This window comes from Pinus tabuliformis, chromosome J, assembly GCF_031772625.1.
Source record: "Pinus tabuliformis cultivar Carrire ecotype Pingquan chromosome J, CPIR1, whole genome shotgun sequence".
NCBI classification, from domain to species: domain Eukaryota; kingdom Viridiplantae; phylum Streptophyta; class Pinopsida; order Pinales; family Pinaceae; genus Pinus; species Pinus tabuliformis.
In genome coordinates this window covers 1,434,167,143-1,434,193,653 of record NC_142295.1, presented here as the reverse complement: position 1 = coordinate 1,434,193,653, position 26,511 = coordinate 1,434,167,143, and the positions used below count along the sequence as shown (strand labels likewise).

Genomic DNA, 26,511 nt, shown 5'->3' with positions numbered 1-26,511 from the left:
TACAATTGTGATATCAAATACACTAAATATCATAACTGTGCTGAGAAGAAATTATTTTACATAGATTATGAAGAGGAGGAAGAAAAGGATCAAGAAACATCAAAAGAAGAGGAAATACACCAGGAACCAACCCCAGAGAAAGGAGAAATGAATCCGACCATATCTTGTAAAGCATTGGCAAGAATTACCACTTCTCAAACTCACAAGATAGAAGGACATATCAAGAAGAAAAAGGTTCAAAAAGTGAAAGATCACATCAATAAAGAAGAAATGAATCTAACCATATTTTGTAATGCATTGGACGGAATTACCATTCCTCAAACTATCAATATAGGACATATCAAGAAGAAAAATTTTCAAGAAGTGAAAGATCACATCAAGCATCAATAAATGAATCCAACCATATCTTGTAATGCATTGGAAGAAATTACGACCCCTCAAACTCTCAAGATAGAAGGAAATATCAAGAAGAAAAAGATTCAAGCAATGAAAGATCACCCCTGGCATCAACAACAAGTTCTCCAACATTTAAAGGATAACGCCATTTTGGTGCAGAATCGAATGAGACAACAGGCAGATCAACATCGCAGTGAAAGAAGTTTTGATGTGGGCGATTGGGTATTTTTATGGCTACATCTCAAGCAAGCTATTTATGAGAAGGAGATGTTGGCAATACTACATGCACTTAAGAAATGGCGACCTTACCTAATGGGAAGACAATTCAAAGTAAAAATGGATCATGATAGTCTTAAATACTTTTTAGAACAAAGATTATCTTTAGAAGAACAAAAAAAATGGGTCACAAATATGTTGGGTTATGACTTTGAAATCATCTACAAAAAAGGGAAGCAAAATGTTGTTGCAGATGCACTCTCAAGAAAGGATGAAGACGTGGAAGCATTGTTTTATGCTATTTCTATTATCCAACCAGATTGGATAAACGAAGCAAGGGATGAATGGAAGAAGGACGAAAAAGTGTGACCACTCATTCAAAAGTTGCAGAAGATCCCAGTTCAAACAATATTGCCAGAATTTGACGAGGAAGGAAAAATTATATTGGAGCCTGGAGCAGTGACAGAAACAAGAACCCGACAGCTACAAAATCAATCAATTTCAGAGTATCTCATCAAGTGGAAGAACTTACCCGCTGAAGATTCCACATGGGAGGACAAGAATTTTATACAAAAGCATCAAGAACTACTCAAGCGTTAAGGACAACACTTTTTGAAGGAGGGGCATGTTAGGTCCTTATACTACTAGTGTAACCCATTATTGTTATTAGTACAACCCCCTTATTATATTGGTGTGCCCATGCAGTCCCCATATTGTTATTATTGTGCCCCATAGAAGCCCACTATTGTTATTATTGTGCCCTTACATTATTATTGCTATGTCCGCTCTGATTATATTATGACCCCTTAGACTCCTATATATAGAAAGGAGGTCTTGTCATTTGTATCATCCAAGAATTGTTCATTTGTGTAATGTAAAGGAGGTTGCCCCCTCGAAGAGGCTTATTTTGAAGGAGTTTATCTATCTTTTCTATCTTTTCTATCTTTTTGTGAGTTGGTTTCATAACACACTCTCAAAAGGACAACAAGAAATCAACAAGAAGATATCCTTGCAGAAAATATCAGATGGAATTCGCGGGATATTAAGCAAAAAATCTAGGGGAAATCAGAGCCCTTATCCAGTTCGAAGACCAAGGACGATTGTGATCCAATTCACATGAAGTGCGCAACAAAATGTCTCATCTTGTACTGGTATCGTAGTAGCTCTCCTCCCTTAAAGACTAAGCCTCCCAGCACTTCTCTTCGCTGTGTTAGTTGTATCCGAATTCAAATAACTCTGCCCCAGTCATCGCAATGCATTTGGAAGTCGTCCTACAAAATCTCACCTCTTGAGCCACCATCTGATCTCTTCTCCTAGCATCCTCTTTCATAAAAATCCCCATCAGGAGACTTGCATTAGCTCTCAAACAAAGAGGCACATGAAAAGCTTATCATACCCGCCCCTCCTTCGCCCTCTCACTCACCATTACGATCCATTCACTCCATTAATCGCAGTTAGCTGCAAGCCTGCCAATCAATCAGTCTCATAATCCCTCTCGTCCCACACTTTATGCTTTCCTGAGCTCCCTTCCCATTAAATCTATGCCAATTACCCTCAACTCTTTTTTCTATTATTCTCTACAAGAAGATCAGCATACCTCAAATTCAATAGTCATTCTAATTCTGGAACTTAATAGATCAGCGCACAGCAAAGGCAGCAGAAGGAACCCTCCAGGTACCGGAAGTCATAGAAATAGCAACAGCAAAAGGAACAGCAAATATCTCAAAAATTCAGAGAAGGAAGTGAATAAAATGGAATTCAATCCAATTGAAAAAGCTGCAAGGAATGACGGATGTGCAACATGCAAGGCAAATAAATTTATGATCAGCAGATTCCAAGATGCTCTGCAAGACATTAAGTCAGAAATGAGAATGGAGTTTAGTTATCAAAAAAGAAACATGGAAAAGCCAAAAAGCGGAGATATTAGCACTCAAAGACAAATGCGTGCACTTGGAGGAAGCAGTGGCATATATAAAATCCACCACTATGAGCCAAGAAGGAAAAAACTCAATCCATCAAGGCAAGAGGCAACATTCCTCCCAGGAATAGTGAGTTCATAAACCATGAAAAACAACAAGTAACACAATGTTTTGTAAATTTATATTACTTGCAGGCTAGTATGTAAGGCAGTGCGCCAGGATAGATATAGGAACTTATAGAATTTTGAATTTTAAGCATAGAAGTAGGCATTGTGCTCCCAGTGCACTTTTACCGCTTGAATCTTATCTTCACCAAATGTAATAGGAGCATGCTCCATCTCATCCTTTTTTGGTAATATAACCACTATCCGACCTTGTCAAAAAAAAAAAAACATACTAAAGATATCACAAGTACGTTTCCTAATATGTGTCCATCGAACAAGAAATAATGAAGCATCAGAATCTAGGACCTTTCAAAGAAAAACACCTTGGCAGTACTATATTAGGCTGCATTTACTTCAATAACAATATAAAGTGTTGGAAATAATTGGAAAAAAAAGGAATCAAAGCTACAATGTAAAGACCTAAAGGCGTTGCATAATCTGATTTACATAACAAAATCCACCAATGATAACTGACCATCAGATGCCAGCTTCATTAAAATGAAGCAACAAATTTTGAAAAAAGGGAGGCAAACCCATGCACATCCATTGATAAATGTTCCCAACACAGATTTACTTTGCTACTATACATCTCAAAATATAATGGAGAGACCAAAATGGCAGATATAATTTCACTCACAAAAATTGAAAGAACTAACAATACAATTGAATAAAGAAAAACTATGTTTGCATTAAAACAATTACATCCCTAGGACATTATTTCAATTGAAATGGCAAAAATCATCATACTCCACAAGACAGCTTCATCTAAATCAAAGGACAGATGAAAGAATATAATGATGGATACTACACTCTGATATTTCAAGCAGGAAGCAGTCAGAACACACAAAACTCAATCAGGAACTGATATATTTAAGGGCTACGGACAAATATAATTTCACTCACAAAAATTGAGAAAGAATTAATGATACAATTGAATAAAGATTAAAACTTTTTTGCATTATCCCTAGGACATAATGTCAATTGAAATGGTAAAAATCATCATATGCTACAAGACAGTTTCAACTAAATCAAAGGACCGTTAAAAGGACATAATGATGGATACTACAGTTTGATATTTTAAGCAGGAAGCCTGTTTAGAACAAACAAGATTCAAACAGGTACTGACATATTTAAGGGCTACTGACATATATAATTTCAAACACAAATTGAGAAAGAATTAATGATAAAATTGAATAAAGACAAAATGTGTTTGCATTAAAACAATTACATCCCTTGGACACAATGTCAATTGAAATGGCAAAAACGATCGTATGCTAGAAGACAGCTTCATCTAAATCAAAGGACTGATAAAAGGATATGATGATGGATACTACACTGACATTTTAAGCAGTGAGCACCCTGTTAAGAACAAACAAGACTTAATCAGAACTGACATATTTAAGGGCTACTCACATATATAACTTCACTCACAAAAATTAAGTAAGAACTAATGAAACAATTGAATAAAGAAAAATATCTGTTTGCATTAGAACAATTACATCCCTATGACATAATGTCAATTGAAAATGGAAAAAATCATCATATGCTACGAGACAGCTTCATCTAAATCAAAGGACTGAAAAGGATATAATGATGGATGCTACACTCTGATATTTTAAGCACGAAGCAGCCTTTTTAGAACAAACAAGACTCGACCAGGAATTGACATATTTAAGGGCTACTGTCATATATAATTTCACTCAAAAAAATTGAGAAAGAACTATGATACAATTGAATAAAGAAAAAACCTGTTTGCATTAAAGCAATTACATCCCTAGGACATAATGTCAATTGAAATGGAAAAAATCATCACATGCTACAAGACAGATTCATCTAAATCAAAGGACTGATAAAAGGATATAATGATAGATGCTACACTCTGATATTTTAAGCAGGGAGTATCCCGTTTAGAACAAACAAGACTCAATCAGGAACTGACATATTCAAGGGCTACAAGAGGGTCTGTTAAATAGAATATTTTAGAATTCAAATTCTGGTCAATTTTGTATGCTTTACTGTTTGGTTATTCTCCGCTTCCAAATTTTGGACCACAAACCTTTCTTAACACTGACCATTTGACCAGCTGGCCAGATTTTTTTGACTAACATTGATAAAACGCATTCAAATATAGGCATCAGTTCAAATGGAAGAAAAATAGTTATAATTGACTGTTCTCAGACGAGAAAATACAGATATTGCTACCGAAAAATCACTGTTTATGTAACTGAACTGCTGATTGGATTTGATAGGTTCATCTATAGATCCTTGAACGAGTAGATGTCACATGAACCTAAAGGGTATAAAAAGGAGACCTGTACAGCAGGATTGCTTTGAAGCAGGTTGAAAGCATCACAGACATTGTTGTGTCCAGCCTTTTGCACAATTCTGTAATTGTCTTCATGCAATTCTCGCTCCATTTGATCAAGGTTAACTAAAGTCCCACAAGATTTGTTCCCAGTCCCTTGTATAGCTGAAAGTTCATCTGAACCAGAATTTTTAGGCACTGAAGGCAATGATGACAATGCTGTTTTGTGATTAAAGTTGCCAGAAACAGAGATGATGCCCCTGCCAACAAGGAGATCAACGATGAAAAAGTGCAGTGCTAATTGCTGTTATAGCATTCTTGTAAATCCAGTGTCCTGGTAACCAGTCGGCTAAAAGAGTAAGATCTAAACTAACATAACATCATGAGGACAATGGTTTCCAGTACAGCACAAATAACATAACATCATGTTCATAAAAAAATTTACAGATATCCGACTACATTTCATTATTTACAACAAAACTAACAAATGGACTGTACACTAAGGAATTGGGTTAAAATTCCAAGTGCATGAAAGAATAAAACAAAAACAATCAAGAATATACTTCCAAATGAAACATGCTTAAACACAGCCCCATTCAAAATAACATGCTGGTTGAAAAGTGCAATTGTTTAACTCCAGATACTCGTAATCTGAATTCAAAATTGCAAGTTCATCTTCTGCTTCTTTTACATCTAGTGGTTTATAACAGCTCTAACCAAAGGCAAGAGTTTGATTCTATTTGAAGGAAAATTAATGTCTTTTAGAAAGGAAATCTCCTATTCACTGAAGATCCTGATCCCAATGAAGTCAGAACTACGAGAAGTTATTGGTGTTGTTCATCTTTTTCTACCTAACTTAATCTGGGTGGCACTTTGTCTAAAATCTGACAAAGATATCAAATTACACAGTGGATCACGTTCTTGGGGTGGAAGGTGCATGTAGAGTTAACTTTGGTCTCAGCAGACAAAAGGAAATCCAGTTTGCACAGGGTATTGGGGAAGCCACCAATAACGAGGCTTAAGCACTGGCAATACTCGAAGGATTACACATCCTTGTCAAGAACAGAAGGGAAACTATAACAGTTATAGGAGACTCATCCTTAATCATCAATGCCATGAGAATAGAAGGGGGAAATGCTTCACCTGCCTGGACCAGACTCAGATTAAAAGCTCTTGCCCAGCAATTCAAACAGGTCCACTTTTATCATGTCTACCAGAAAAACGACTCAGATGCCAACAAGATTGCAAATGGAGTATCTCTCGATGAAAGTTGATTGAAAGAAATGGGTAAGGAGAGGACCTTCATGTGAGAAAGTTTATTCCATGATGCCCTTCAAAGCCAAGCCTTGGAGAAGGGAGGGTAGGGTGATAAACTGCACCTAAGCTCAAATGTCTAATCAATTTAATGAAGTAGGAGGGGCATTCAAAGCCCCTCCATCTCTCCACCTCCTTCACGCATGAACTAACATGTGGTCTATTAATCACTCCCTTCGAAGCACCCACATTCTCCCTTCCACCAATGTGATTCAAGGAGTTTTTCCCTCTCATTCTTTGCCCAACACTATTAGAGGCTGACATAGCAAGATTTTCATAAGTAGAGGTATGTTGAGAACAGAGGCCCCAACATAATTTGCATTATTCCCCTGGTTGTGTAATTCAGTGGTCTACTCTTACAAGGTTCCTTCCATCTTCCTTGTCAAGAGTCCTCTAGTCTCAATGGTTGCTTTCCTATCCTACATGGACGACTGTGGGGTGGTGTAGTCTCCCCTCCCCTTCCAGAAGCATGGACCAACACTATTTCAAAATGTGGGATGGAGAGAAAATTATGGGGCTTCGTTGGGAAAACCAAAACACTGAATACAAAAAGAGGTGGCCTTCTCCATAGCAAGTCAAGCAATACAACAAGCGTTTGAAGATCATGCACCATACTCACAAATAGTGATAGAACAACCAATCCCCTAGACTGATCCCAAGTGGTCAATATACAACATTTAAAGGAATGAGAGCTAAAGGTGCAATTCCCAATTGATAAGCCTAAAGCAAAAGAGGTAGTTGGAAGCTTGAGTAAATGTACTAGAATTCATTGTGCACCTATCAGAATTTGTTAATTTCTCGATTGAACTATTGGTTCCCTATCCTCATCAAGTTCATAGACCTTTGGAGGACACAACAAAACAGTTGAGTTCTACAACCCAAATGGAATTTGTAGCCAGTGTTCAGGATGGGTGTTAAATTCTATTTAAAATGTCATTATTGATTTGTTGTAAAGATCACAATAATATTGGCAACATCTCGATATTTTTGAGGAAATGATAATTTCAAGATGTAACTTTCGTGATATTTTATTTGGCAATAATATCGTGATATTATTGTAATTATTGCAATATTATCATGCCACGATCCAAAATATCACAGCCCTCCAACAAGCTGATATAATATAATTTTTTGGTTTTTTTCCTCATTGTGCAAACGAAACGAAGGGTTTGGAGTAGTGTTATCAAAACTACACTAAAACCTACAAAACCCTAGTAATTAATGGTAATGTTAAATTCTTAAGGTAGAAGGATGAAAATGGAAGATATATTTAAGATGGATAAAGGATAAACTTTTAACATTGCCATTAATTGTTTCAGGATGTCTGAGATCGGTTCCAACCTGATTGGATAAAATATGGAGAAAGTAGAATTGTAGATCCCATTCAAAATTCAATAGACTTAACAATGTTCAAGATTTCAAGATTGGTAGGATTGCAACATTTCCATTGCATGCTATCATGTATGAGGGTATGGAATTGGCATTTAATCATGAGAACCAAGCCCTATATGTATCATGATGTTGATGGCGTTAATTGTTAAATTCCTTTGTCATGGCCCTAGTAAAAATGTACATTTTGCTCAAGCAAAATCACTGATTTGGCATGTTAATCTTTTTCTATCTCATTTTAGTGTTTAAAAGGTGATAGTGATGAGGAGGATCCCAATATAGGCAATGATTTTGCTGCCAAGTAGTTATTTGTTGTGGCATGATTTTTTTGGAATCTAAAGGCCATTCACAGCCTCTTTATTGATGTATTTTTGGTTCAAACTTCAAAGATGGATTGCACTTGGTGCAATGTTGATTATATGCACCCTTGTTATATACATGAGAAATGGACTTCGACAAAGCGAATTGGACTTGCAAGTAGCACCAACGGAGGATGTCAGAGTCTAGTTTCTACTAGCCCTGGCGCCTTCTTCCTCTAGAGGAAAAGCCATTACCTTTGCTTATAAAAAAGGTGGAGGGAATCACTAGTTTATCTAATTTCACTGTGGATGAAGAGATAGATTTATTATATTTTTTTTATGATACTTGAGGCTTCGGAGTCAACACTCAAAACATGATTCAGTGTTGATGTGTGATGTATCACTAGACATCTTATATATCATTTCTCTTTTCATATCTATGTGGCAGTGAGACCCAGGGCCTTCCTCTTCTAGAGGAAAAACCATTTCTAGAGCCATTACCTTTGCCTATAAAAAGGGTAGAGGGAATCACTAGTTTATTTATTTGATTTCATTATAGATGATGAGATGCATTTATCATATTTTTTGATATTTTGAGGCTTTGGAGTCGAGACTTGAGACATGATTTAATGTTGATGTGTGATGTATCACTAGACATCTTATATATTAGTTCTATCTTTATATTTATGTGGAAATGCATTTATTTGATGTTGTTGTTGCTTTAGAAGTTTATAAGATTGAAAAAAAAAATGAATTTTTTTATTTGTCGATATTTTCCCTAATATTGCCAATATTTTCTTTTCTAGGGCTTTGACAATATTTTTGTTGACACAATGTTTGCAACATTGATTTGTCATTGTTTGTCTTTAGAATAATATGTTAGAAAATGTAGTTGTAAATGTTGGAAGCTAAGTTACATGGTTCAAATTCAAATTTGGGTTCAGCAATGATTAGGTTTAGTTCGAATTTGAATTTTTCAATGAGGTTCACAATTAAGTTCATCTATATATGTTTTTATATGTATGTATAGATGTTGATTTATTACTTTTACTTTATATTTCATTTTAAATTTTATATATCAATGAACACAAAAAATGTTTATGATGGACATGGAAACTATAATGATAGATTACAAGCTTTAGTTGTGATGGTAGGTTACAAGCTTATGATGTGGACTCAATCAATGCACACGAGGTTCAAGGAACCTCAAAAATTCCTTTAGGTTCACTGAATTGCAAACCTCAAGGTTGAATTTTGATGAACATTATGACATAGGTTGGAAGCATAAGCCCTAATTAAGACTATTAATCCTAGATACTCAACTTCTAAAGCGCCTTGTTGACTCTAACAATCTATCTAAATTTTGTACTATGCAACTTAGGTTTGGCCATTACATTTTGACTCGATACAAATTAACCATTTCAATTATAACAATTAAAAAAATTGGTTCCCGTTCTATATTTTCTCACAACCAAAGGAATAAAACATTATCACTAATCCTCTTCCCTCTTTGTTGTCATTTTAGTCTCCCAACTAACCTTGGCCCCTGACCCATGTTTACCCATACTAGCACCCTTTATGATGTACCTAGGCAACCTCTTGTTCTAGTCATAACACCCCATCCTCATGCCATGTGTTCCTTTACATTGAGATAAAAAGGGGAATTTAAGAGATGAATACCAATAGAATTTCAAATAAGGAGGGCTTCAATTAGAATTTTGATATCATCCCTGATCTATTTTATCTCAGCAATTAATGCAAAACCTAGAAGATATTTCTCGCAAATAAATTCCGAAATTGTTGTAAAACAAATACACGAATATTCTAACTCAAAAAAATAATTTGCAACAAAATAGAAATGAGAAATCAATGACATGCAACAACAGAAGAAAAAAAAATTGCCACAACACTTTTCCTTCACTTTTATTAAATCTTGAAAATACCAAGTAAGACCCATAGAAAAAAACACAGAGAAATTATCAGTTCTTCAGGAAACATGTGACATAGTTCCCAAGGAAAATCCACTCAAAAGAAACTCATCCTGTTGCTCAAACTTGGCCACTATGCTATTGTAAGGTCTGTCTCAACCGCATGTGTGAGTTGCAGCCTCCCTCTGTTGTTGATGTGTGAGTTGCGACCTCCTCCCAGACACACGTGTGAGCCACTTCCAACAAATCAGCCTCATCCTTGTTGTCTTGGCCTCCCTCTCTCTCCAACTCGGCCCTCTAAATTCCTCAATAAATTCCTCCTCTCCTCTCAATCAAGTCGAGCTAACATCTTGGGAAAATCTCTCAGACAAGTGCTCAACCAAATAATTGTCTTTCATCTCATCATTAGGCCAAATCCCTACCTCCTCTCCTAAGTGATGAATGACTAGGATTAAATCCAAAGAGCAGCTGAGATCAACGATTGAGATTATATCGTCTAAGTCACTTATATAATGTAACTTATTTATCATTAGACTTAGGCCTAATAGTTCTCAATAATCAATTATTGAACTTTTCCCAAGTTAAACTTAGGAAAGAAATTCAAAATCACTTACACCTCACATGCAAGCCCCAAAGAGGCAAATCGAAGTCTTCTCCATGTTAAGACACAAAGCTAGAAGAAGACCTGCTGCAGCCACAAAAAACAACTTTTACATTGAGTTTTCAACATACATTCTCTTGTGGATTACATTACTAATTAATCTAACCATGTTGCATGCTCAATGTTCCCATAGGCATGGTCCCACCACATTATCCACCTAATTCACAAATCAAGCTCCATTGCTAATTCAAACAACTATCAAACTATCATGCTTGGCTACACATTCTCAAAGCCCTATGTTATTACACATACTCTCCTATTATCTGACAAGCTTGAGAGGAGGCCACTTTAGGCTAGAGGATAGGCATGTTTTCGACAAGAGTACCAAACCACTAATCACATTCTCACCTTTCAAACCATTATTGAGGAGGAGAGACATCACTCTTGGAAATCCTTTTGTTTGTTTGTCGACTTCAAAAAGGCATATAACATAGTCTCAAAGGAGGCCCTGTTCCAAAGGCTTAGAGACAATGGTATCTCGCAGAACCTTATCACTACTGCCATGCATCTCTATGAGTTTGTTGTTGGTTGCCCCCACACAACATGTGGACTATCAAACTTTATCACAAGCATCATCTGGTTCAAGCAAGCGTGCCCCTCTCCCACACCCTATTCATGATCGATGGTTATCTTCTATAGCATGTCTTGATTTCCATCCTCCTTTTTTGTAGACGATGCAATCCTATTAGCCTCCATCACAGTTGATATATAGAGATAGTGGGATGCCTTAACTAGATTTTGCGATCTTTGAGAATTGATAGTCAACCTAGGTAAAACCAAGGTTATGATCTTCAATGAGTTGAAGAATGTCCTCTCGAACTTCCATTTCTATTTTCAAGGGAAGAAGATCACAATCACCAACACATACACTTATTTGGGGGTTTATTTCTTAGGATCTCAATTTGGTTTGAAGAAAGACTTCCAACCCTGCATCAACAAGGCCTACGACTCCATCGCTCTTCTCAAGTGATAGTGTTTTTAGAACCATTTCCAATGACACCTCATCCAATATATACCTCATTGACACTTCAATCAACCCTAATTAGTTAACCTAAAATCCTAGTCCCTTAACCAAGATTAGATTACAATGGATAGAAACCATTGGCCAAAATAGCACATGACAAACTAGAAAAAATAATTTCTCAGGGTCCAACCCATGAACCCTCACTGAGATGTGATTAAATCTAGCTGCAAAGGATACGACACAAGACCCCTGCATATTTGTCATCTCAAAGCTCAAGATCATTAACATCACACTAACAAATAGTGGAGTTCATCCAAATCCTAATAGTGGGCAACATCTTCTAGGGAACGTCATATTCAACAACCCAATTATTCCAAATCATTTAGCCAATGATCTATTTGCAGTTTTTGTGAAAACTCCTACATTGGAATCCTATTGCAACAATTGGTATTATTTCTCCTATTTTTTAATTAATTAACAATTTATCTGCTAATGCAAATATTGAAATAAACACACTACAACCTTCACAAATAAAATTCTGCAGAAAAATAAAATGCTGGAAGCTGAGAAATGGTAGCACACACACATAAAATTAACACAATTTTTTTTGGACAAAAGTACCCGGAAAAACCCAACTTGGGAAAATCGGTGCAACAGTTGATGGTTTTATTATTAAGCAGCAGTGAGAAATTCCGAGTACAACTAGATGCCGAAATCTAGCAATCCTACAGAGAAAAATACTGGCAAAAATCTAGTGAGGAATTTCCTCACCCCACAGGGAAACTCCAACACAACTTGCCTTCAAAAACTCAACCCTCTGACCCTCTGCATCAACCTCTGCGTAGTCTGCTTGATGTCAAGCCTCTGGCTGGTCTCTGATGAAGTCATTATGCCCTCTGCTGGTTGGAAAAATGCTTCTCCGGCACTCTGGGACTCCTTCTCGGCCTCTAGAACTGAAGACGTCTTTCCCTCTCAGCAAATCGAACTTGCCTCTAGAAGCTACTGCGCTGCCCCTGCGTCAACTTCTTTGTGGCTCTTCTGCCTCTCTGCAAATGCACTCATTGGATCTGGAATACTTCCTCCAGCTTCACTGTCTCTACCCCTCACTCACTACTTCGATCTCTAGCTCTCCCGCAACTGATTGTTGCTAGTCTGGAACTCGATCTGCCAAGAAATCGAGTTATTCAAGTGTCTCCCATGTTTCTCCATCACCACATCGATCTCCTCTTATAATCCTCTGTTGGAGCACCAACAGCCAAGATTAAAACTTAATCAATGGCTAGGATCATCTCTGGATCGATCCATGTGAGTTTCTAGATGATTCTCGCCTTGACTTAATTAATACTGATTAATTAACCATATTCCCTAAGTTTAGACTTAGGAAATATTTAAAAATTGGTTAATAATCTAATTAAGTCATTTCTAGGCAGAATTTCTAGAAACAATTTATGGGTTTTGGAGATCTCATGTATTCTAGCCTCTCCACCAAATTTCGTGGCTAGAACACATCCGATGCTACAAAAACTAACACTCAACTCCCTCTCATCTGTTGCTACTGCTACTGCAACATCTGCAACTGAAAAGCATCCAAAATACTGAATCAACTGTGATCAGTATGATGCATCGGTCTCCCGAATCTCTGACTGCTACTAGCATCTACACTGTCACTGAAGGATTTGCGCTGCTTCTGACTCTACATTGTGCCAACTCTGCACTCCGCTTCTCAGCATCTGACTGCTACTAGTTTGCAACTGTCACTCTGGTACTAATTGCATCAACTGCCACTGATCCATCCTAATACTGAATATTGTGGGCCTCTGTAGCAAGGTATTGATCCATGAGGTGGACTCCTCAAGGATCCTACCCAACTGTAACACTTTGGGGCTACAACACCAAGTCACCCCACCTCTCTCCTGGAGGTATATCGGAAAACATAGTGAAGTATTCCTCCAACCTTGAGGAAAGTCTATCGATCTCTGCTGAGGCTACTTGCTTCTCCTCCTTGTCCTTCTTCCTGAAAGAACACTGGAAATTGTAGTGACCGAGCTCACCACACCTAAAGCACTTGACCTTTGATAGGTCCTTCTTCTTCTCTCTGCTCCCCCCATCCCTGACTAGGACCCTTAGATGAGAGGGCCACATTCTCCTCCTCCTTCACTATCTTTGATCTACTGTTGCTGCCACTAATAGACCTATTTAGCAGAGCTCATCTCAACTCTTGTTGCAAATTGGCCCACGTTCTATCCCAGTTTGGTATCCTATCTCTGCCCGGACAAAGCCCTCAAAATCCTCTGAGATGTTATTGAGTGTCAATCGCACTAGCTCCATGGGTTGAGGCGCTGCCCCAACAACTGACAGTTGGTTTCAAACCTCTTGAATCCTAGTAAGGAAAGGGTCTATGCCTTCCCCTTTCTGCATCCGGATGAGTCTCAGCTTCTCCTCAAAAAACATCTTCCGTTGCTCGAAAGTTTCTTGGTATAACGTGGAGAGAGCATCCCACCTCTGTTTGGCAGTGTCTTTGTCAACTACATGTGAGGCTATATGATCCCGGACTCCATCTAGGATCACCTGCTTTGCCCATGCCATCTCTTTCTTGTACTCTTTCTGATGATTTGCATCCAGGGAACTGCCACTACAACATCAATGTAGGCTTTCAGGTCATATTCATCTAGAAGGAAGAACATCCTTGCCTTCTAGATGGCGTAGTTGGAAGCTCCATCCAACCTATTCTGATCACGAACAACGATCTGTCAAAAACTTCCTCCTTCCTTCTACTCTGCTGCTATTCACACTCCCTTCTGGAGTGAGAAGATTTGCTCACAACTACTGTCGATCTGCAAGGAAAATCAAACTTCTTGAGACTAGAAGTTCCCTGAGGAAATTTTTCCCTTTGTGTGTGCTACTCCCTTCCACCTCGACGCTAGTTCTACTTCAACGTACTGTTGCAAAACCCCTGCATCCAGCTAGAAATCTGCCCAACGAAAGCACTGAGTTGCTCCCTCTGCCTCTAGAATCACTCGATCTGGAAGGATCAAATTTTTCTTCCCTTCACTCAAAAAAAATGAATCTCCTCAAGCAACTTGACCTCCTGGCAAAAACACTGCGCTGCCCTTGGGAATTTCGGCCTCATACCCCGCTAAGCAACGGAATTCTTTCCTTTGTTTCTGAGCTTTCCAGTTGATCAACCTGCCTCCAATAGCATGTGAAAATTCCTACACTGGAATCCTATTACAGCTGTTAGCGCTCAATTCTGCCTCAGGCTGAGGAAGGAAAAACTCGAGGCCACATCAAACCACGCTCAGCCTCGTAGCTAGCCCTACGAGGACAGGAGAGGGCTCTCTCCGGGTCTATCTCAGCAAAAGGTCTTCAAAGGGGCTGAGATGACTCAAATTTATACTGATTTTAGGCTAGTAAAGAGATAGGAAAGTTTGTTTTAGATTTTTGAGTTTTTTGTTGGAGAAATGGGAAAACCAATTTTGGGTGCGGGGATTGAGGTCAGATTTTTGCAGAGATCGAGTTGGGGCGAGGTAGGCAATAGTCTTGATGTCTTTTGATCAGGTGTATGGACAGATTAGATTGACAAGGAATTGAAGAGGGCAAAGAGAATTTGGATCCTCTTCAAATTGACGAAAACATAGAAAATCAAACAAACTTAAAGGCAAAGCATAACAATCTATGGATTCTACCTTAACACTTCATTTGTTCAATTGCAGAAGATAAAAGAAGGAAAGTGATACACATTAACAACTTACAATTACTGAAAGAAACACACCATCAACACCCAAAGCCACAAGGATCCCAACAGGTGCTGCAAAATCTCTGATCTTTCCTTAGCCAAAATATGAAAAAAGATATGTACAATAGTGTCCAAAATCTTCCCAAGAGTCCAACCTGTGCTACTGAATGAAAATTTACATATATAGATCAAGCTAACCTCATTCCCTACCCTCTAGGGGTCGAGCTCCTCCTTCTAAGAGCAGTTTCAACAAATTCTAAACATGGAGCAGGAATCTAGGTGACTAAAACAACCTGCCTCTAAAAAGAAGGAAACTGATTCGTTACATTAATTGCTTGCTAATTTGTGAATGAATCATCTAGAAGAAGGTAGATCAGTGCCATGTTACCATACATCAAATTACATCATGTTGGGTCAAAAATCACATCAAGGAGTGAAACTGGTGAAAACTGGCCGAATTCCTGAGCTGGAGGATGAAAACTGGACCAAAAACCCCAATGCGTAGCGCCCTGATCCCAATGCGTAGCGCACCTTTCAGCCTATTTTTGGGGCACTTCCCGACATCCAAATTGAGCTCATGATAGCTCGTTGGAAAGCCCTGGATGTCTACTTTCCAACCCAAGTGGAATTTTCCAATTTGGAGCTCATTTGCCCCTCCAAAACTGCATTCTCCCAGAAGTACTTCCTGCTGTTGCAAAAGGTGGCAGCAAGGTGGTTTTCATGGTGTTTTTAGGCCTTTTGATCATCCAAAACTTGATGAAATGCCTTGGCAATAACTGAGCATGTATATTTCATCATGACAAACCCAAAAATATAAGGTTTTTCTCCAGCAAGTGCCCCAATCAAAAGCGAGCGCGCGGGCGCGCTACCCATTGAGCGGAAAAAACTGTTTTTTGAGACCAAAAATTTCGAAATGACAAAATTTTCTCCGAATTTGCTCAAATTCGGAGCGAAGACCCTCCATCAAGTGTCATGCTCAGCCAGCGAAGCCTCGGCCAAAACTCGAAGCGGATCTAGCCTCTTTCACCGTTTTAGTGCTTTGCTCAACCTCCTTTGCAAAATTTTCATTTTTGCTTTACAAACATGCATGCGAGCCCAGTAATGATTCTTCATGTGACGAAGCAAGTCTTTGTCTCTATTGGCCTTCGCCAACAACCCCTCCAAATGTTGGTTGACCTTCTCAAGCACAAATTGCCGCGCAACAGGTGTCAAATCACCCGGTCTTTTACGGGCCAACCTACGGTCTTCACGGATTCGTTGCAGCTCTATAAGTGTGTGCTCGTCCTCTAACTGTTTATTGCGCTGCTCCAAGTATTTGATCTGACATTCTGCCTTCAGCAACTTCTCATTCAATCTATCCATCTCGGTCTTTTGTTTCGAGCTAGGAGAGCTCCTATCCACATCACTCAATGCAACATCAATATCATGACCACCTGAATGGCCCTCTTCGTAAATTGGCTCCTTGCCTCTGTCCTGAACCTGTACCTGTACTGAAGAAGAAGGCGAGACCCCTTCCACACCATGTGGAGATAATACTCGTCGTGTAGCTGCAAATAAGGCCCTGTGGCCTCGCTGATATGTCACACATGCTAGAGCGCTGACATGCTCGGTCTCAGGAATGTCAAACTGATGTGAAGGCCCTCCCTCATCATGAACAATCTCGGGAGGTGGCTGTGGCACTGTGAAAAGGTCGCAAGAAATGAAATGCTCCCAAGTAATACCCTGCTGTGTCAACTGATGAACCACTATGATCTTGATCAGCGCATAATGGTAAATACTCCTGTGCTGCTGTGCTGGGGTCTTCCTTTGTACTAATACAACCATCCTCTCTATGTTGCGGAACATGAAGTATGGAATGTTCATCAGAAGTACCCGTGTAAAATGCATCAACAAACGGACATGGTACGCATAAAGACGGGAGAATATGCCCTCACAACTGAAATACCGAATGATGAGCTTCATCAAAGGTGCAAACTGATCATTCAGGTACTGGAAAGGAAAAACTCTACTCAAGTGCCTCATATACCCAGGTTTGATGTATGGCTCATAATAGGATTTCTCTAGTTGCTGACGTTTATTCCATTGCTCTCCAATATTTGGTATCCCGGTGGCTTCTGCAATAGTCTCTGGTGACAAAATGAAATTAACTCCAGCAAGGTTTACATGACCATCATGTAAATGTAGAACAAACAGGCGAGCTAATTCACGATGATGGTGAATTTGTGAAATTAGCTCACAATAGTGATAGCATGACTGATGGCGAAAACAATCCATTGCAAGCGGGCAAGCCTGCAATTGAGCTAAAGAAGTGGGCTCTTCTCTGAGATGCTTTCCACCTTTGCCACCTCTGCGAGACCTCCGAGGCACATTACCCTCGGTTGTAGAATCACTGTCATTCTCCTGCTCATAAGCTGAATCTGTATCTGACATGACTTTGAAAACACAATGACTGCAATATATAGGAGGTCTGCAATATGTAGGATGTATGTTGTAGTTGCAGATTTGGAGGCAATTAGACACGATCTGGGCGCATGAACATAAAGAAATTACTTGCTGGACTGAGTGCGTAGCGCACCATCTCAACACGTAGCGCCCGTGTATTTTTACACTGGTCGCGCTAACCCAATGCGTAGCGCACTGTCTCGATGCGTAGCGCGCCCTCCAAAACAGTCTACAAGTATGCAACTCACGGATTTGGCCTTCAAACACTTAGACCCGATGTTGCTTTGGGATTTTGTGTGTAAATGAACTTGTTTTCCCCTTTTATAAGTAAACAAAATATCTCATTTGATTTAATTTGATTTCAAAAACCCACTTTGTAAGGTTTGGCATTTTTCACTTTTGGTCTTTCCATACAACACTGCTTTTTGATTTTTTCATGCTTTTCTGAGGTTGGACTGATCATTTTTGTTGATTTTTTGCAGGGATATGGCATTTGGCTTTGGAAAAGATCAGAGGCTTGCATCTGAATCTTCTTATGATGAAACAAATACAAATATTACAAAAATGAAGTTTGACAATTTTTTAGTTCCAAAACAGAGTTTTGGACTAAAAATGCCTTTAAATGCTTTTTTGAGAAAGAATATAAAATGAAAATCTTTGAAAAACCTCATGACCTGCAGGCTTCTATTACATATATGCAAAGGACTGAAAACCCTAGACTCTAGGACTAAGACTCTTAACGAAACTAATTATTTATGACGATGAACTTTGGTAATTTTTCTAGGAATTTGGACTAACCTTGCAGGTACAATCATGAGGAAACACAAGACAACCAGACCCTCTCGTCAGTCAATGGCATGCCCCTAGCGGAATGCAACAAAGTGGAACAAGCGAGACACCTAAAAATAATATGTAAAAGCGAAAAGATCTCTGACGGAGGGCTGTAAGGACCGACTCTAACAGCAGCAATTGGTATTATTTCTCCTAATTGTTAATTAACAATTTATCTGCTACTACAAATATTGAAATAAACACTGCAACTTTCACAAATAAAATTCTACAGAAAAATAAAACATTGGAAGCTTTGAAATGGTAGCACACACACATAAAATTAACACAATTTTTTTTGGACAAAAGTCCTTGGAAAAACCCAACTTGGGAAAATCGGTGCAACAGCTAAGGGTTTTATTATTAAGCAGCAGTGAGAAATTCTTAGTACAACTAGATGCCAAAATCTAACAATCCTGCAAAGAAAAATACTAGCAAAGATCTAGTGAGGAATTTTTTCACCCGACAGGCAAACTCCAACACAACTTACCTTCAGAAACTCGGCCCTCCGACCCTCTGCATCAGCCTCTGCGCAGTCTGCTTGATGAAGTCATTCTTTCCTCTGCTGGCTGGAAAAATGCTTCTCCGACACTCTGGGACTCCTTCCCGGCCTCTGGAATTGAAGACGTCTTTCCCTCTCTGCAAGTCGAACTTGCCTCTAGAAGTTGTTGTGCTGCTCCTAGGTCAGCTTCTCTGTGGCTCTTATGCTTCTCTGCAAATGCACTCACTGGATCTAGAATACTTCCTCCAGCCACACTTTCTTTGCCCCTCACTCACTGCTTCAATCTCTAGCTCTCTCCAGCAACTGACTACTGCTACTCTGGAAATCGAACTGCTCAAATGTCTCCCATGTTTCTCCATCACCGCAACGATCTCCTCTTATAATCCTTTGTTAGAGTACCAACAACCAAGATTAAAATTTAATCAATGGCTAGGATCATCTCTGGATCGATCTATGAGAGTTTCTAGATGGTTCTAGCCTTGACTTAATTAATACTGATTAATTAACCATATTCCCTAAGTTTAGACTTAGGAAATATTTAAAAATTGGTTAATAATCTAATTAAGTCATTTTTTGGGCAAAATTTCAAGAAACAATTTCTGGGTTTTGGAGAACTCATGTATTCTAGCCTCTCGACCAAATTTCGTGGCTAGGACACATCTGATGCTACAAATACTAACAGTGTCTTCTATAGGGTGTCGATTCTCGAACGTTAAGAGAGATGCACTTACTCAGATTGTTGACATGGAGCATGGACGTACCTCTGAATCTCCCTCTTCAATCTTGCGTAATAGCGCTCCAATAGCTCATGATATTTTCTCCCTTGTACCCTTGTACATGACATTTCCACAAAGTTTTTGGCTTTCAATGGCATACACACAATGGTCTTTGTATTTTATACCCCTCTTTGGATAGTTTTCTCTTTCAATGTTGTTCTTAGAGCTTAGATCATTTTTCCTCTTTCTTTTATAGAAGTGGCTCTTGCACTTCCACTATGTATAGATGTTGTTGTACTTAGCACTCCCATTGCCCTACCTCGTGGTCATTTATTAGACATTGAAAAAGTATCTTCTCTTACTTGTAGTTTTGTTACTTTCCATACAAACAATGGATTGTTTTCCAATGCAATTATTGCTACAAAACGAAAAGATCTTATATATGTATTTCTAAATGGGATTGAATTTTAAGGATGACTAGTTACTTCTTGTTTTCAATGGGCTTGGAGAGATTGCTAATTTCTAATTCTATAAATCAATATTTGCACATGTGAAATGAATGCATATCTGATCAATGAACCCAATGAGGCTATTTCATATTTCTATGTTGATATTAGTAGCTCAGGTGGGTACTCCCACACGACTAAAAGTCTAGGCATGTGAAAGTCACCTAATTGACCCTTAACCTTAGCAACAATTGACTTTCATAAGAAAAAGTGAGTTAATCTAATGAAATGCAAAGGTTATTTGCATTGGTGAATTAGATGAATCCCAACTGTTGATCTCAAATGATGTTGAGATCTAATCTCAACCATCAATCACTTTGGAGATTAGGGTTGTGGATTAGGTCAATAAATCAAACTTATAAAAGGAAGGTGAGGCTAAGGGAGAAGACATACATCTTGAGCACAAGACACAGTGAGAGTTAGATCACAACAATTGGGTGGAGAAACACTTTCGTTCAAGTGTGCAAGATTCAAAGAAGGTGCAAGGGGAAGCAAGGTAGATCCAGATCAACCAAGCATGACCGAAGGACAACTCTGCAGAGGGGTTTGATCATCTGGATCAGTTCCAGGATTTTTGTTGTATGCATTTTCCTCAGTAGGCCATTATCCCAAGAAGGGAGCTCTTGTAAGTTCTGAAATTAATGAGTGAAGAACTGATTTGAAGGGTCTTTATGTGCATGTGATTGTAATTGGTACTGTTTAGTTTTGCTTCTGCTATTATAATTGTTAAAATCTCAGTTGTGTCTTTTATTCAGTAGATCTGCATAACAATTAATGGTTACAAGAAGGAAATCTGCTAGGTAGTAATTGGCCAGGTTCCTGGGGTTAGCAAATTAACATTCCAAACATAAACTGATCTAAATTTTTTTGAAACAACACAATATTACTATTTTTTGCATTTTTTATTAGCATTGTAGAAGTATGCAGTATTAGTACCCCTAATCAAAGTCTAGAGTATGAGGATATAGACCAAGATTTATGGGCCTTGTTACCCACTAGAAGTGGATGACCCCATAGGAGAAATATTTTTTGTTGGCATCCCTTCCAACTGACAACCAACAACCCCTGACAGCCACTAGCAACTGATGTTGATGTGCCATTCATTTCTCCACCACCTGCATTAGTCGTATGTTTCTTTTGTTGAAATTGTAACTAGTGTCAGTCTTCATAATGTAATGTAAAACTATCAATGGTGTATTTATCATATTCATCATTATATTTATTTTTGGTCAAAGCATGTTCTTCATGCTTATAGAGTCAAAAAGAGTCAAAAATAAATTATTTCGAGTCAAAGAAAATGTACTTGAGTCTGCCCCATTTGGACATTTGTAAGAAAAAAGAAAATTGAATTTTTGTTTGAGTCAAAGTCCACCAAAATGGTCAAAATCGTCCCTCTTTGGAACAATTCGGTCTGGGCCTCGAAGAGCCACCTATTCAACCTCCTGGATAGATATATATAGAAGACAGATTCGACCTATTTGGGACACACATTCAAGCAAAACACAAGAAGCATTTTTTGAACCAACAAAGGCGAAACAAACCTAAAAGGAGGAAGGAAAACTCACACGTGGCAGAACCTCAGTGACATAAAGGACGAAATTTCTGGAGCAGTTGAAGATCTATTTTTGGTCCCCTTTGTTGCAGGCCCGAAATTTCAGGAGCCAAAATTCAAGGGCTGAATTTCAGGGAGTTGACTAGTTTGACCTATGTTGACCTATGACTTTGGAGGTGACTTGGAGGAGGGCTGGACTTCGAGTTTTGGTGGCAATTCTGGTCTTGGTCTTGGTCTTGGATATCTAATTTTGATCTGATTCTATAAGAGAAGGATTGTTGTTGGGTTTTTCCCCTTGTGGGGTTTTTCCCTTCAAGGCTAATTATGCTGTCTCTTGTCTCTTTGTTTTTCTTGAAAGATTGAACATTTGTATAGTTGCTTGATGAAGAAGACATAAGAAGTAATAAGAAGAGATTTAACATTAACAAGTAATTATCAAGACAGAGAAATCAAGCCTAATCCTACTACACTTGGTTTCTCAACATGGTATCAGAGCTATGGTGAAGACACAAGCACTGTTAAGGAAGCCCTAAGTAGGGCTAAATTTGGAAGAAATCAGAGCAAAAGTCTAATATGTAGAGAAGCCAAGATCATAAGGATTGTTGAGATTTGCTATGGAAGGTATCAATCAAGGGAAGTCCAAAGCTTCCTAATCTCTGAGGAAAGAACTAATTCAAAACAACCCAAAGAAGTTACAATTTGACACCAAGTTATTCATCTTTGCGAAATGAAGGCCGTAATATAGAAGGACGAGTGATGATATGTATTCTCTTTCTCAAACAAGATTAGAAGGACAAATCTCTGAACTTATTTTATCGAGGAATCCAAACGAAGTTCTGAAACTAATCATCATTACTCTGCGAAGGTCTAATGTTCTGTAGTTAATACAAAACTGACGCATGAAGTTCTTTGTATGCAAATCTTTGAGGCGCTGTTCATGCAATCAATGCAAAAGGTTGTGGCATTTCTCTGAGGCATCTGAAGCTTACTATAGCAACATTGTTTTTGAAGATTCAAGGCATCTATGATGACACCAAGAAACAACGATACAAGGTCTCTATATATATATATATATGGAAAGCGAAAGATCTGAAGTTATATCTCTGTGGAAAAACAAGGATTTCGAGATTCCTATGGTTTGCAATACTAGAAGATTCAAGTGTCTCTGTAATGCAAGTTTCTATTTAGTATTCATGATGATGCAAGTTCCTATGATATATCCTTTTGGGCTAATGTGTCTTTTGTGACTATACGCGAAGTTCTGAGTGAATCATCTGTGAAGTTATAAGCTGAGACTTTGTGCATAAACTCTCTGGTAAAAATCCAAATTACTGAGGAGCCAAATTATCAATTTAAGAAGCAACATTATATCTCCTTGTAAGGAGGACTGTGAAGGTATAGGAAGTTTGTAGCACAAGCTTATGGAATAACCATGATATCAAGACTCCTTTCCTATACATAAGGGAAGGGCGATTTACATCAATGAAGCCAACCTGTCTATGAAGTCTGAAAGGTATCACTTAAGGGTCTAAAGTTTATCCAGAGATTAAACCTCCTATTTGTAAGATCTCTGTGAACAATATATATGATCTGAGTTAAATCTGGGAACCAAGGCAAAAAACATTGTAAGCAACCCAAATATATTTCTATGGTTAGTATCATAGTTCGATGGCTACAAGTATGGGGTATCTCTGTTGGAGGAAGATGGTATATATATCAACTGAAGAAATATCAAAAGGACCGGATCTCTGCAAGAATGGACAGGTAACGTTGTAAGAGGTACGTATAAATTCTTCTAACTTGCAAGTTATTTTCAAGGTTCTCTTAACTACTAAAGTTATATAAAAGGGAAGATCTTAGAGATTTGTAATCTTAGAAGTCTATGTCAACTATATTGCTTGAAATGACTGATTTTCCAGGCTATGAAGAATAAGCTATCTTATGCTTATCTAGATACTGTTGATCTGTATAGATATATTGTAAGAGATCATTTTTGAAGACAACAACATAATAGTTATGATAGTACTCAAATACTGTTCTTGCATATGAAAAACTAGATTTTTGTGATCAAGGTTAGAAAACCAGTAAATCAATGAACTCCATCTCTTAAAGAATTGTCAAAAGTATTTCTAGGGTTTATGGCTAATATATTGGTATACATGTAGATCTTGCAATTAGAAAGATAGCAGGTCTTGAAAACTTTGGCTATTGAAGCATCTAGGGTTTGAATTAGAAAACCATAGGAACAAAACCCTAATTAATTATTTTCGATAATAATAGAAACCCTAGCTCTTGATAATGACATAAATGACATCATGCTGATGTGAGGACAAGGTTGGTGAAAAGGTCCAAGATTGAGAGGGAGTTGACCTTCCTCAAAAGATAAGTACTCTACATCTCCTTTCTTTGATTACTGCTGTGGCTATTTCGTTTATGCACTTTGTTTTTTGTTCTTTCATAGTCTTTGCAAGTCAAATCAAGAACTATCTATGCCTTATTAGTAGATGGAAGAATTGGAAGATCGTAGCAAAGCACGAAGATTTATCTGAATCTTAATAGACGTAAATGAAGAATGAGAGAGCAATTTGAAGTATGCATCAAAGATGTCAATTAGATGGCACAATGAAAGCAAGACTTAATAAAAGGGAAGAAGTTCACTTACCTCAGTTGAAAGGAGGGAGTTGCAAGATCTTGGATGGATACATCATTACTTGAGTTGATTGGATTCCTCATTTATTCAAGGACACATCATTTGAGTTGGCAGTGTTGATGCTGATAAGACACGGCTGATGGTTGGTAACTGATATGATTTCTTGGAAGAGCATGAACCAGAACTATGTTGCAATGTGAAGGCTTGTACAATCAACTATGAAGAAGTTTGGCTCCATAAGGTGTTTGATGGACTATTTGATGATGTTGTCGCCTAAAGTGTATTGTGGTTGACTAGGATTTACATCCTAAGTTGGATACATGGACTTGGTAAAGAATGGTTCGAAGGACGTACTTTTCCTGGATTAGGAAATGGTCCCGTGAGGTCATACCTTGGGAACACCCAAGTGGGGTATGTGCCTTGAGAGGCGGTGGTGTCCAATATTTATGCCTCCCAACATTATGCTTTGATCTAGTGGAGAGATAGAACGTACTTGTCAAGGCCTTGTTATTTTGATAATGTTTGTTATGATGATGTAAATCATCATTGATGCTTATCAATTCGGATCACTTTTTATATGAATATTTCAACTTGAGAATATCCCGTCAAGTCATTATGAATACCTCTCTAGTTAAGAGGGAGTGTTGAAATTGTAACTAGTGTCAGTCTTCATAATGTAATGTAAAACTATCATTGATGTATTTATTGTATCCATCATTATATTTATTTTTGGTCAAAGCATGTTCTTCACGCTTATAGAGTCACAAAGAGTCAAAAAGAAATTATTTTGAGTCAAATAAAATGTACTTGAGTCATGTCCCATTTGGACATTTGTAAGAAAAAGAAAATTGAATTTTTGTTATAGTCAACGTCCACCAAAATGGTCAAAATCAGCCCTCCTTGGAACAAGTTGGCCTAGGCCTCCAAGAGCCACCTATTCGACCACCTGAATAGATATATATAGAAGAAAAATTTGACCTATTTGGGAGACACATTCAAGCGCAACACAAGAACCATTTTATGAACTAGATATGGAGAAACAAACCTAAAAGAAGGAGGAAGAGAAACACACACGTGGAAGAACTTCAATGAGAAAAAGGACGAAATTTCTGGAGCAGTTGCAGGTTTGTTTTCGGTCCCCTTTGTTGCAGGCCCGAAAATTCAAGCGCTGTAATTTCAGGGGCCAAAATTTCAAGGAGTTGACTAGGTTGACCTATGTTGACCTATGGCTTTGGAGGTGACATGGAGGAGGGTTGGACTTGGAGTTTTGGAGGCAATCTTGGCCTTGGTCTTGGTCTTAGATATCTCATTTTGATTTGACTCTATAAGAGAAGGATTGTTGTTGGGTTCTCCCCCTTGTTCGGTTTTGCCCTGGCTTGGAACCTAATTTTGTTGTCTCTTGTCTCTTTGCTTTTCTTGAAAGATTGAACATTTGTATAATTGCTTGATGAAGAACACATAAGAAGTAATAAGAAGAGATTTAACATTCACAAGTAATTATCAAGACAAAGAAATCAAGCTTAATCCTCCTACACTTGGTTTCTCAACATCTTCGCCCATTTGGCAAGAGTGCACGTTGGAAGGTGGGCTTCTGATCAAATTGTACTTTATTCATTTTGCAATCAGGTGCTTATGTTGGTTTGTCTTTTAGGCATTTGGAATGGATTATGGAGCAACCTGGAAGGAAGAGGAGTTTTGACTGTCATCTTGTTCCCTCACCTTAAATGTGGGGGGGGGTTAATCTTTCATCTGAGTTCAGTGGGACCAATGTCACATGGTTCGGGTTTGCGTTCAGGTTCGGCAATGATTAGGTTCGGTTTGAGTTCGAATGTTTTGATGAGGTTCGCCATTAGGTTCGTCTATATATATATATATATAATGAATTATAGGATAAAATAGTAAGAAATCAACATCAATAAACATTAAAAATGCTATCACAGACATGGAAACTGCAAGGATAATTACAAGGTTGAGTTGTGACATGAAGTTATGAGTTTTGATCTATGGACTTGGTCAATGGCTAT

General features: G+C 38.2%; 1 protein-coding gene across 1 annotated transcript in view; it reads right to left on the bottom strand.

Moving 5' to 3' along the window:
- Window positions 1-4,935: 4,935 nt before the first annotated feature.
- LOC149232751 (uncharacterized) overlaps window positions 4,936-26,511 on the bottom strand; it is a 67,494-nt gene continuing 45,918 nt past the window's right edge. Inside the window, exon 2 of the mRNA XM_089379493.1 lies at window positions 4,936-5,260. Within this exon, the coding sequence (XP_089235619.1) occupies window positions 4,951-5,260 (310 nt within the window). The 3' untranslated portion in view covers window positions 4,936-4,950. The remainder of the gene's footprint in view (window positions 5,261-26,511) is intronic.